This window comes from Panthera pardus, unplaced genomic scaffold (assembly GCF_024362965.1).
Source record: "Panthera pardus isolate Hobbes unplaced genomic scaffold, ASM2436296v1 HiC_scaffold_26, whole genome shotgun sequence".
Taxonomy (NCBI): domain Eukaryota; kingdom Metazoa; phylum Chordata; class Mammalia; order Carnivora; family Felidae; genus Panthera; species Panthera pardus.
In genome coordinates, this window is record NW_026526832.1 from 1,146,265 (window position 1) to 1,159,426 (window position 13,162).

At 46.7% G+C, this 13,162-nt stretch overlaps 2 protein-coding genes across 2 annotated transcripts in view; one reads left to right on the plus strand and one right to left on the minus strand.

Annotated features, from left to right (window-relative positions):
• Nucleotides 1-3,274: 3,274 nt before the first annotated feature.
• Nucleotides 3,275-7,388, minus strand: CUNH2orf68 (chromosome unknown C2orf68 homolog). Its single transcript, XM_019443738.2, has 4 exons — nt 7,183-7,388; nt 6,986-7,104; nt 5,857-6,008; nt 3,275-5,491 (listed from the first exon to the last, which is right to left on the minus strand). The coding sequence occupies exons 1-4, from the start codon at nt 7,287-7,289 to the stop codon at nt 5,369-5,371; spliced, it is 501 nt and encodes a 166-aa protein (XP_019299283.1). The 5' UTR covers nt 7,290-7,388; the 3' UTR covers nt 3,275-5,368.
• Nucleotides 7,389-8,391: 1,003 nt separating this feature from the next.
• USP39 (ubiquitin specific peptidase 39) overlaps nt 8,392-13,162 on the plus strand; it is a 30,266-nt gene continuing 25,495 nt past the window's right edge. Inside the window, exon 1 of the mRNA XM_019443727.2 lies at nt 8,392-8,698. Coding sequence (XP_019299272.1) covers nt 8,431-8,698 — 268 coding nt within the window. The 5' untranslated portion in view covers nt 8,392-8,430. The remainder of the gene's footprint in view (nt 8,699-13,162) is intronic.

Consider the following 13,162-nt stretch of genomic DNA (forward strand, 5'->3'; position numbering starts at 1 on the left):
AAACCCTGGAGGAGGGCTACTTTCATCAGATACTTTTTTTTTTTTTTAATGTTTATTTTTGAGAGAGACAGAGTATGAGTGTGGGAAGGGCAGTATGAGGACAGAGAGGGAGACACAGAATCCGAAACAGGCTGCAGGCTCCGAGCTGTCAGCACAGAGCCCGATGCGGAGCTCGAACTTGGGACCGCTGAGATCATGACCTGAGCTGAAGTTGGACGCCCAACCGACTGGCCCATCCAGGCGCCCCCAGATACTTTTTATTTTCAAGGTACAAGTACACAAAGTACTGTCAGTGTCATGTTTCCCGACTGATGAGCGCTTACTCGAAACAAGGCCACGGAGATCAGTAGATATCCATGGTCACACATGGCCAGGTGTTGGTAAGAGAGGCAGGCTGGAGACCCAGAGCAATCTGGGAAGAGGAAACAGGATAGCGTGGGAATAAATTACCATTGGCTTCACCAAAATGTACAGGCCAAGGGTGCCTTCCTGGACATTCTTTTCATGATAAAAAAAAGAGTGGGAATACTTCTTTCTCACATACCCAAAGGGAACAGAGGCCCAGGCTGCCAGGAACAGGGGAAGCTTAGGTGTGGCAGCACTGGTGAGTCAAAGGTAATGTGCAGAAACAGGGGCCCTGTACTGTGGGGAAAATGGAGATATACTGGGAAAGGGCTTGAAGGAGCAACCTTTTTTTTGACCCAGTGGAAGGTAAAAATAGAAACAGGAAATCTGTGGGAGAGCCCTTTTCTGAATTGCAGCAGGACAAGTAGTTAAAGCAGGGCCAATAAGTATGGCTGTGCAGAGAAATCACTGTACAATGAAATCACTGGCTGAATGGACTAGTGGGGTATAAAATACAGTCCACTTTCTGGGCGCCATGTTCTGTGCCCCAGAATACAGAGGTGCCTCTTGCTAATTCAGAGAAGCACCACCTTCCTGCCCAGGTGTGTTCCCATTGGAGCAGACACCTTCTTTTCACCTGCCCAACGGTACTGTGAAACCTCAGCATTTCCTACCTCATTGGAAGTTTTGCAAGTCTTAGTCAACACTTAACTACACTCAGTTGAGCTGGGTTTGAGTTGCTGTCCAACCGTTATCATGGGAAGACCTGAGAAGCTACTTAGGTCCTAAACTGGCTGTTCTAATGTAGAGGTAAGACAAGCACTCTAGAACTGTGACTGAGACAGATTTTGGCTTAATATGACAATCTCAGTAATCCCTAAAGTAGAATTACCCCAAGACAGGACTCCCTATGACAGAAGGGCTCTTTGTGTGTAGTCGGTAGGGAGGAGTCACTTATCAGAAAACAAGTGGGACCAGACATCTTTAATAGTCCCTTCTAGCTTTAATGCTACGTGAGTCTAGTTGTTATGCTCCAACCAGGACAGTTCTTAAAATAGTCAAGGCAAAGCAAGAGATGAGATTTCAAGTGCTGATTTGGTGGTGCTGAATGACTTTAGGGCAGGCATTTAATCTGTACTTCTCTTATGTACACAAGCGATTTCAAAACTCTTGGCAAAAACAGTGCTGTAAAAATAGTTAAGTTTATTGCTCAAAAAGAATACTGTTTTTGAAAAGTACCTTTCTTCCAGGATTTTCAAATAATTTGCACACTTCACTTCATTAATCCATCCACACAGCAGAAACATTGGAAATGAGGAAACAGAAGAACAGATGGCTTGTTACACATTTAACACCACAACTCAACCAGTTGAGCAACCAACCTCTCATCTGGTGGCACTGAGAAGGCAAAGGAGCCATTTACTCAGGTTTTTACTTCTAGCGTCACTCTAACTACTGGAGAAATTTGGGGTACGTGCCTATGGCGTCTTGGCCATCTGATTTCTCAGGGACAGGGCAGAAGTCAATGAGGGAGCTTAAAATGTTTCAAATAATTGTCAACATTCCATGCTGATTCTCCCAGAAGGCTCAGAGGTAGGAAGAGAATTGTCCTCCTTCCTCTTCCTATATGCAAGGGCCTCAGTTACACTTGGGAACCGGCTGGGGATCCACTACTCTACTATCCACGCATCCTGGCAAATGCACAGCAGGCTGGATAGTCACTATCCCAAACGGTTTCTTCCAGCCCCACGGGCTGATCTCTAGTTGGCAGTGTCTTGCAGAGTGGATCATGAAGGTGGAATGCCCCTTTCAGAGTCTCATCCACAGGGAGAAGTGTTTGTTATTGCCCACATTGGTCCTACTGGCTGGCCAAGCTCCACAGACTCCTACACTCAGTACAAAAAGCTTTACGTTCTTCTTTTCCATTCTTGCATTACATTCTTCAAAGACTTCTATGCTTGCCAACTGGCTAGAACTCAAACTCTAGTGTTTACTCTTATACAGCCGAAAGCCCCTAAAAACTCCAGATTCCTTCTATTTATAATATCAGCCATCATGGCCCAGGAAACACAAACCCTTAAACTCCAAGGCCTACCCTCGGTAAGAACATTCAGGGGCGTGAGATAGGTCTATGAGGCTCCCAGACTTTTTTTTTATAGACAGCCAAAAAAGTACCTAGTCAAATTAGGACTGATTCTGAAGCAGCCTGCCAGAAAGCTCCAGTTAGTCCGACACGGTTGCCACTGTACCAAATAGCCATGGCAGACCTTTCTGTGACATCTCTAGAGCCCATGGGAAATGCTCTGGAACATGCTCCTTGATGGCGAAGCACTGATTTTTGAAAACTGCCGGAAGGGGCGCCTGGGTGGCTCAGTCGGTTAAGCAGCCGACTTCGGCTCAGGTCATGATCTCGCGGTCCGTGAGTTCGAGCCCCGCGTCGGGCTCTGTGCTGACAGCTCAGAGCCTGGAGCCCGTTTCAGATTCTGTGTCTCCCTCTCTCTCTGCCCCTCCCCTGTTCATGCTCTGTCTCTCTCTGTCTCAAAAATAAATAAACGTTAAAAAAAATTAAAAAAAAAAACAAAAAAAACTGCCGGAAGATGTCTGGAGCCAAGTCTGGTGAATACACTAGATGGTGCCAGTACCATCATAGAGCCCTGCTGAGGGGTGGCAACAAGCAAAGAGCCTGAGCTAGAAGGCTGTCAGCTGGTAGAAGGCCATCACCAGAGAAGCATTTCAGGCACATCTGGAGCAGTGGCAGCAGCATCACCAACAGGCCTCCCCTAGAGGACAACCTCTCATTTCAGTACCAGGCTTAGTGGTTTCTAGTCCTGTTGCTTAAATTAGCTAAGAGTTAGGATGCTTTCTTGGGTGGAAATATTTTATATGCACTTGATAAGCAAAATGCCTCAAGAAAAAAGCTCACAAACAAGAAGTTCCTGTGAGTCTCTTACCTGAGAGTGTGAGGATTACATGACAAACACATAAAAGGTCACAATAGGTACACACTTCCCTTCTCACAAACAGGAATGGAGGCTAAAATTTCAGGTGCCATGCCCCCAACCTCTTCTTCTGGTCTTGTTTCTAAATTCTGTAATAAATCCGTGAAACAGGCCATCCAGTTGTGAGAAGACAGATGCAAAAAGCATTTCCAGACTAGGAAGCCTAAGAGTTCCAGTGAAATCCTATGTCCAAGTAGGAAGGTCAGTTGAAGAGCTGGAAGACTAAAATCCCCAGTCCTCTGAGCTGCAGGAAGATTGGGGATAGAGTATGGCACAGCCTCCCTGACCTGGGAGGCTCTAGAGGGTAGTTAACATTAGAAGTCAAAAGGCACTTCCAGCCAGGCTGAGTTAAGTAGAGGGCAGACTTTCTCCTCTGAAAGTACAACCGAGTCCAGGACTGGCAAGTTAAGGCATTTAACCTTAGGCCAGCTCTATGGGTCAGGAACCTTCTGGTCCTTGGCCTAACTTATCCACCTCACTCACCTTCCCAGAATTCCTCCGGTACTGCAAGCTGTGGCTTGCTAGATTCTAATGATGTAGTTTAAGTAGCTGCCTTGCCCCATTCCTGAGGCGGTAGATTTTCAGGGGTGTAGGGCACAAACCAACAGTGCCCTCAGGTGTCCTTTAAGAGAAAAGCTGCTGAGATGGAAAGGCCAGACTAATCTTGAGACCCTGATGTAGAGAAACCCCCGGGGCAGGGGGACTTTGGTTTCAAGAAGTCTTAGTGTTCATGGGCTCACTTAAACCCCATACTTCAAGTCACTTAGGTCAGGTCAGTTGCTGGAAATCTGAAGTGGCTTGGAACTGCAGTGCACAGGATGTCTTGTGGACTTCTCAGATCTCAACCTAACCCTGTATAAAGGAAAATGTTCACTGAGGTGAAAGCAGTGATATTCCTAGGATCTTTAGTCTAAGGATCTCAGTTTATATACTCTTGGGAGATAGGAAAGGAAAAAGACTGAGGCAGGGGAAGGGCAGAGGAAAGAGGCTCATTTTACTGCCCTTTGGGCCTTTTCTTCTTCCTCCTCCTCCTCCTCTTCTTCTTCTTCTTTTTTGCAACCACGGCTCCCAATAGGCAATTATTGCTTATGTTGAATTTTCCTTTGTATGTACATTCAAGACTGTTATATCACATTGGGAGAGTCGTTTCACGCTTGTTTTGCTGATCCCTCTCTAGCCTGAGCAGAGGATGGTCTGTTCACAGCTGGGGAGGCTGAAAACTGGAATCCTGTAGCCATATCCAAGGCAGGTTGTGCTGCAGGGAACCCCTGCAGTTTGGTTGTGCCATCATCTTCTAGCTCTATCTAGACAGTGCAAAGCAGGGGGGTGTGAGAGGAATCTGCAAAAGCCATGCAATCTGCAAAATGAAAATCTCCCACTTCACTGGTATCAGAGTAAGTGGGAGAGCTTGTCCACAAGGTAGACCTGCAGAACTCCCCACCTCCACAGTCCTGAGCAGTTGGGAGGTGCACAGTCATATTGGGAGGTAGGGTGGAACTCATGGATTCTGAGACCAAAAGAGGAGAGAATGGAAAGAACAAAGAAACAGCTGAAAAAAAAAAAAGACCTAGGAAAACATGGATGGAAGTGAGCAGAAGCTAGGAACAAAGGAACCATGAAGCAACAAACACAGTTCAGTGAGCTGGGTGGAGTGCAGCAGCTAGGTGTCCTATGGCATCTGACCTCAGTAAGAAAGCAGCATGTTAGCACAAGCTATTATAAACCTCAGTTCTCCCTGGAATCTCTGCTTCCAGGACACCAAGCTAGCCAAACAAAATTTTTGAATTCCAGAATACTAGGCTGGTCAAATGGGCCAAGATACAAGAAAGAATGGCTGCAAAGGAGGTGGCCAGGCTTGTCCCTGCAACACCTTATTCCTATGGATGTGTCAGCTTGGGGTGTGTCGGTGTGCGTGTGTGTATGTGTATGTCTCGAGATCAGTTCAAACGGGTCTTGGCACCCCCAAACCAGGAGTGAGCTCCCTGGGCAGTGAATCCAGCCTGGTGAGAATGCCTTCAGTCTGGTCAATGTCGGCTCTGGCGCTTTGCAATCTCCTCCTGGATGCGCAACTTGAGGGCCTCTCGCAGGGGTGGGTCCAGAGGCGTGTGTGCTGACACCTCCTCACTCACCCTTCCTGGATCATCGTCCTACGTGGAGGAAGAGTCGGGAAGCTCAGGGCCTGGCCTCTTCTGGAAAGGCGACCTGCCCTGTCCCTAGACAACACTCTCACAGAACTCCATTTGACTCATAGCTTCTTGCCAGTGCCTGTCATTTCCCAGGTGTCCCCTGTAATAGTGATTTTCACCTGGGGGCCACATGCCCTCCCTGTTGCCCGCTGAGAATCACTGTGTGACAGGTGTGAGTTGTGCTCAAAACATCACCCAGCAGTCTATGCTCCTAACTGGAGCCGACACTTCCCAGTGGCCCTGAGGAAAACAGTGGCTGAGGCTCTGGCAGTGATTTCTAGCATGGCCCAGGACCTTCAGGCTGCAGCTGCTTCCACGAGGCATACCTGATACACGATAACTGAGGTGACCTCTCCGCTGTCTGCCTCATATTCTAAACAGAAGAGCTGATGGCCAGAAGGCTCTGGCTCGGAGCTGCCACTACTGCTGCTTTCACCGGATTCCTCACAGTCTGGATTGCTTGGGTGGGTAGAGCCATCTGGAGGGATGAATCACAGTGAGAGGGAAGAGGGGAGGGCTGTTGGAGCCCCTGCCCACATGTATGAAACATGAAAACATACCATAAAGAAAGTCCCAATCTTCCTATGGACCCTGTATGTGTGTGCATGTATTAAGTGTGCTGCCAATCAGTAGTTTCCTTTACCTTTGTATCCTTGCTCTGGGGCCAGCAGTCTTGTCACACACACAGTAGATATACAATGTACAGTCACATAGTAGATATACAATGTACCTTCGCAGGAAAGTAGTGGAGAGGTGGATACAGCCCTGCCTGGGTTCAAATACAGGCTCTGCTATTTATTAGCTCTGAGATCTTGGGCAAGTTACTTAGTCTCTCTGTGCTTCTTTCCTGATTGTGAAACAAATGATAATAGTTTCCGACTTATGATATCCCATGAAAACTAAACGAATGAACATACCCAAGATCTAACACTAAACAAATTTAGTAATGCTAAACAAATCTAGTGCCAAGTTAGGTACTGTTATCTCTAGGTATCTGGGAAGCTTGAGAAATGGCTTTTATTGTTTTTCTTTAAAGAAAAAACCATTTTAAATACTGACTTTTGAGTTTCATGCCACAAGTATGTCCTGGTCAAGTACAGCTGTGCCAAGCTTTCTCTCCGTCACGGAGTGAGAACTCTCAAGTATAGCATGGTGGGCAAACCGGTAGACAAACAACTTCTTGCTGGCTCCCAGGTATTTCCTGTAATAGTGATGCTTAACTGGGGGCCATGGAGCCTTCCCTGTTTTCAGGGAGATTCAGGGAGCGGAGAATGGGGAGCGTCGAGGTGGGGGTTCCGGGAAGGGACGACATGAACTGAGCCTTGGGGAATAAAAAGTGTTTTTTTGTTTTTGTTTTTGTTTTTTCCATTTAAAGAAAAGAGCGCATAAAGGCTAAGGGCTGGGGGCCGAAAGAGCGCGCGGGCTGGAGGAGGCAGGCGGGGTGGGCGGCCTCACCTCGGTGTCGCGGCAGGTACACCTGCAGGTCGGGCTTTCGGGGCCGCGTCGGCGCCGGCGTGTGCCGCCTCCTCGCCTTCTCCTTGGCTGCTTGTTTCACCTTCTTGTCATAGTCGTCCCTGCGGGGAGCCGAGCGGGAGTCAGAGACTGCCGGGCCAAGCTAGGCTGGGGTTGGCGGCGGCAGGGCGGGGCGGTACCGGGCGAGTTGGTTCCGTCGGATGTGGTGCACGAAGCCGTGGCTCATGTCCAGACGCCCGCCCGGCTTGCAGCAGAGTCCCGGCCCGGGATCCGGCGTCGATTCCATCTGGAGCCTTGGGGTCGGAGCCGCCGCGAATCAACGGCCCCAACGGCCGCCCTCCCGCCTGGCGAGCTTCGCACCCCGACTTCCGGCCCCCGGCCCTGGACCCGCCCCGAAAGAGCCTGCCGGGCCGAGCGGCCCGGCGCGCGGAGTTGCCTGCGCGGGTGCTGGGATGGGGCATGCGCGGCTTCCACTCTCCGTCGGGGCTTTTCTTTGTGAAATTAGCAATAGGAAACAGGACTTAGGCTTACTGCTGATGCATCAGAAAATTCAGAAAAACACAAACGCTGACTCCACTCAGCGTTCGGTGTGGAGTCTTCCTTTGCTTTTTGTGTGATAAAATGCTGTGAAACTCCCATCGCCAGTTGCGTGACCTCAGCTATTGAGCTCCGGTGCTTCAGTTTTCTCATTTGTGAACAAGGTAACTGAGAGCATCTACCTCAAAAGAGGTTGTGAGGAGGTAAGTGCCCTGGCAGGGCACAGAGCAGCACCCCGCCACCAGGCAGCCCCAGGAAGACTGCTGGGGACCGGGACACCCCTTCCAGCCGGCGAAGCGCCTGAGTCCACCCTACCCATGTCTTAACTGTCCCTGCAGAAGGACTCAGCGCTTGTAGAATATGCAGGACTGGTTTTCTAGTCTTTTTTTTTTTTTTTTTTTTTTTTTGAGGTTTACTTATTTATTTTGAGAGAGAGAGCAGCAGCACAGGAGTTGAAGGCGGGAGGGGCAGAGACAGAGGGAGAGAATCCCAAGTAGGCTCTGTGCTCTCAGCATGCAGAACCCGCCGTGGGGCTCCATCCAGCACTGTGGGATCATGACCTGAGCCAAAATCGAGAGTCAGAGGCTTAACCGACTGAACCACCGAGGCGAGCCAACAGCTTCTACACCAATGAAAGGTTCCCCCTGTGTCAGCTGCAAATTTTGGGAAAGGTGGCAGTAGGCCCGCATGGTGTTCTCAGGCCCCCGCCCAGACCTAAAGGGACCACAAGAGGCGCAGCACTTCCCAGAAGTTTCTCCGGGGGAAATGTGTCCACAATGCGGACTCGTAGAGAGCCCTGGGCTGGCTAACAGCGCCGCTCCTGATTGGATGCCTGCCGCGCGCTCTGGCGTGCTTTGAGCTTGCGCAGAACGACCCGGCCGGTAGTGGCAATGTCCGGTCGGTCCAAGCGTGAGTCTCGTGGTTCCACCCGCGGGAAGCGCGAGTCCGAGTCGAGGGGCAGCTCGGGTCGCGTCAAGCGGGAGCGAGATCGGGAGCGGGAGACAGAGGCGCCGAGCTCCCGGGGCAGCCCAGTGCGTGTGAAGCGGGAGGTCGAGCCTGTGAGCGCGCGCGAGGCCCCGACGCCAGTCGTCCCGGCCGTGCGAGTGAAGCGGGAGCGCGAGGCTGACGAGGACTCCGAGCCTGAGCGGGAGGTGCGAGGTGCGCGGGGCTGGGCCGGACGCGGGCTCCACTCTTGCGTTCTCCTTTTCCTCTCGACTCCCTTTCCTTGGGAGTGAGGGTGGGGGTGGGGCATTCACCCTCCACTCGTGTCGGCGACAGGCCTCCACTGCGTTTTAACGAGGACAGCACTAGTCGTAGTGACAACCGCACCTTTGATGTTTTAACAGTAGAAATAACAGCATCTGCCCTTCATCGAATACCTAACGTGTGCCAGGCGCTGTGCTAATTACTTTTGTAAATAACTGGAAAATCACTTACTAAATTATGTTATCTCCTTCAGTGTTTACAAAACACCTGATTTGTGAGTTCTGTTGTAGTATCTGGAATGTGACCATGTAGCGTCAAGATCCTGAACCCTGGGCACCTCCGCCACACTGCTTTGCCATTCTTTACCTGGACTGAGTCACTGTGGTTTGGGAAAGTGGGTCTTACGTGGCTGTCCCTATGAAAATTAGTGGAGGTAGTTCTGGAGGCTGTGACCTTTGGGAGCCATTCTAACAACTGCTAGTGAGTCTTAACTCCCTTCCGTGACTGCAGCCTTTTGCCAGCTTTCTCTGGATTCCTGCTTCGCCTGACACTCTCTGATTCCTAGAGACCTCTTTACCCATCCTTGGCTTCCTTTTAGTGGGCTGCCTTTTCCAATTTGTTGATATCCTACTAGTTGTTAAGTACATTTCCACCACTTGTGAAGCTTTCCCTTTTCACTGCAATTACATTTCCTTCACTGAACTTGAAACTCCTGACTTGAACCTGTTCCTGTATACTTGCTTTGTGGAGAGTTAGTAAAAGCCTACTGAAGTAGCAGGTGAATATATCACTATGCTTACATGCTAAGGGTGGGATTCATGGGAGGAGTTCCTAGTTCTCCAAGACTTTATAATTCTGCCTTCTGGTCCTGGTTATCTGTATATGATTATATTTTAACATTAACTCTTAAAGTTCTTACAGTCTTCTGTTTGACATATTTTTGTATTACGCGGAGGGTCCAGAATAGCACCTTACTCATAGAAAGTGCTTGATAAATATTCTTGAGTAATTAATAATTTCAGGGCATTCTTTGCCCTTCTTAAATACCTTATCAGTTTCTGGTTTCCTTTTCTTTGGAAGAGAAATTGTTTTTTAGGTATCTTGCTTAGTTGTGATAAAGGAGATTATTTTCTTTGGAACAGGCTAGAATCCCAGTTGCTATTCTGGCTTGTCTTCCCCACCCCACCCCCCCCCCCACCCCAACTCCCTTTTATTTTTATGGTGAAATAGATCACAGGTACTAAGATGGATTGAATATAATGCACAATTATAGTTTAAAGAAGAAAGAGCAATCCCTATCAAAATAACACCAGCATTCTTCACAGAGCTAGAACAAACAATCCTCAGATTTGTATGGAACCAGAAAAGACCCCCAATAGCCAAAGCAATCTTGAAAAAGAAAACCGAAGCTCGAGGCATCACACTCTCAGACTTCAGGCTGTATTACAAAGCTGTAATCATCAAGACAGGATGGTACTGACACAAAAGCAGACACTCTGATCAATGGAACAGAGTAGAGAACCCAGAAATGGACCCACAAACTTATGGCCAACTAATCTTTGACAAAGCAGGAAAGAACATCCAATGGAATAAAGACCGTCTCTTCAAATGGTGCTGGGAAAACTGGACAGTGACATGCAGAAAAATGAACCTGGACCACTTTCTTACACCATACACAAAAATGAACTCAAAATGGATGAAAGACCTAAATGTAAGACAGGAAGCCATCAAAATCCTAGAGAAGAAAGCAGGCAAAAACCTCTTTGACCTCAGCCGCAGCAACTTCTTACTCAAGACATCTCCGGACGCAAGGGAAACAAAAGCAAAAGTGAACTATTGGGACCTCATCAAAATAAGAAGCTTCTGCACAGCAAAGAAAACAATTAGCAAAACTAAAAGGCAACTGACAGAATGGGAGAAGATATTTGCAAATGACATATCAGATAAAGGGTTAGTGTCCAAAATCGATAAAGGACTTAACAAACAACACTCGAAAAACAAATAATCTAGTGAAAGAAATGGGCAAAAGACACGAATAGACACTTCTTCAAAGAAGACATCCAGATGGCAAACAGACACATGAAAAAAATGCTCAATCAACATCACTCATCATCAGGGAAAGACAAATCAAAACCACTATGAGATACCGTGTCACACCTTTCAGAATGGCTGACGTTAACAACTCAGGCAAAAACAGATGTTGGCGATGATGTGGAGAAAGAGGATCTCTTTTGCACTGTTGGTGGGAATGCAGACTGGTGCAGCCACTCTGGAGAACAGTATGGAGGTTCCTCAAAAAATTAAAATAAAACTACCCTACGACTCAGCAGTTGCTCTACTAGGTATTTACCCAAGGGATACAGGTGTGCTGTTTCAAAGGGACACGTGCACCCCCATGTTTATAGCAGCACTATCGACAATAGCCAAGATATGGAAAGAGCCCAAATGTCCATTGACGGATGAATGGATAAAGGTGTGGTGTGTATATATATATACAATGGAGTATTACTTGGCAATCAAAAAGAATGAAATCTTGACATTTGCAACAACATGGATGGAACTGGAGGGTATTATGCTAAGTGAAATTACAGTCAGTCAGAGAAAGACAAATATATGACTTCACTCATATGAGGAATTTAAGATACTGAACAGATGAACATAAGGGAAAGGAAGGAAAAAGAATATAAAAACAGGGAGGGGAACAAAACATAAGAGACTCTTAAATATAGAGAACAAATGAGGATTGCTGGAGGGGTTGCGGGAGGGGGGATGGGCTAAATGGGTAAGGGGCATTAAGGAATCTACTCCTGAAATCATTGTTGCACTATACGCTAACTAACTTGGATGTAAATTAAACAATAAATAAATTTAAAAATGTATATTAAAAAAATAAAGAAGAATGAACATTTACATCCTTAAATTTACCACTTGTCAATAACTGTGAAGGGTTTGAGATTTTATTTGCAAGCTGCCTAATTAGCCTGCTACAGTTTTTTGGATGCTAATGAAGATGGGACTAGTTCCTATAGTGTCATTTCCCACAGTGCAATATGAAGAGGACACATACAGTGGGTGGCCTTACTGGAGAGGAACTCTGGGCTTACAGAACTTAAATCTTTCATAATAGTCTGAATTTGCCTCCCCTTTGCTCTGTAGGGCGACTCTCTGTCTTCTAATGCTGTTTGGTATACAAATATTCTTGACAAGATAGTCTGGAGGCAGACAGTGCCTTTGATCACAATATGGGCAGAAACACGAGAGACCTATGGAGAATTGTCTCCTAATGCTATTCAGCTTAAGAAGCTGAGTGGTATGTAACCAGTACCTTAGGAAGGTCCCTTAGGCCCCTTCCTAGTTGTATTTGCCTTCCTTGTTTGGGAATTCACTATTCTATATATTGGAATACTCTTATGTGCTATTTTGAATTTTTTTTCATTTCTACTTTTATTTATTTTTTAAGTTTCTTTGTGTTAATTTTTGAGAGAGAGAGAGACAGCACAAGTGGGGGAGGGACAGAGAGGGAGACATAGAATGTGAAGCAGGCTGCAGGCTCTGAGCTGTCAGCACAGAGCCTAGTGCAGGGCTCAAACTTGTGAACTGCGAGATCATGACCTGTGCTGAAGTTGGACACTTAATTGACTGAGCCACCCAGGCGCCCCGTATTTTTCATTTTACTTCATATATGTATCCCTAAGTAGTACTGTGTTTTATTTTGTATTTGATGTAAATGGAATCATATGTATGTGGTCTTCTGATTTACCTTTTTTTTTGCTAACCATATTTTTGAGGTTCATTCAAATAGATATTCATGGCTACATAGTGTTCTATTGGTGATACCAGAATACATTTATTTATTTTATTTGTGGCGGATATTTGGTTTGTTTCCAATTTGGGCCCTTTCAGATATGCTGCTATAAATATTTTTAGTTAAGCACTTCCAGTGTACATGTGCAAAAGTTTCTCTCAGGTTTATAGGTAGAGATTGCTGGGTCAGAGTTCTGCATATTTTCAGCTTTGATCTTGCTGTACTATTTTCCAAGAGGTTGTAACAGTTTACATTCCCACCAGCAGTTACAGGAACATTTCAATTGCTCTATGTATTTGCCAACACTTGGAATTTTCCGATTTTATTTCTTTCTTTCTATGGTAGATATGAAGTGGTGTATTATTGTCCAGGGAAATTTGCATTTTCTTGGTTGTTGAGGATATTTTCCTCATTTTCTGTTGGGTTGTCTTTTATTGTTTCACCAATTTCTTTATGTAATCTGCAAATGAATCGTTTTTTGGTTCTATGAGTTTCACATATATTCTCCCAATTTGGCACTTGTTCCATTAGTGGGCTTTTTGGTGTATTGCCATGCCTCCTGTGTAGGAGCTCATCCTGTTTAGTTTTTCTCATTTCTGGGTTTCTTTGTA

Bases quoted from the DNA above. Each gene is read 5' to 3' on its own strand.
- CUNH2orf68 (XM_019443738.2), bottom strand. From the start codon at position 7,289: ATGGAATCGACGCCGGATCCCGGGCCGGGACTCTGCTGCAAGCCGGGC. The intron at 6,009-6,985 runs GTGAGGCCGCCC...TCATCCCTCCAG, and splicing joins GTACCTGCCGCGACACCGAG to ATGGCTCTACCCACCCAAGC. The intron at 5,492-5,856 runs GTATGCCTCGTG...TCCTCCACGTAG, and splicing joins CCTCAGTTATCGTGTATCAG to GACGATGATCCAGGAAGGGT.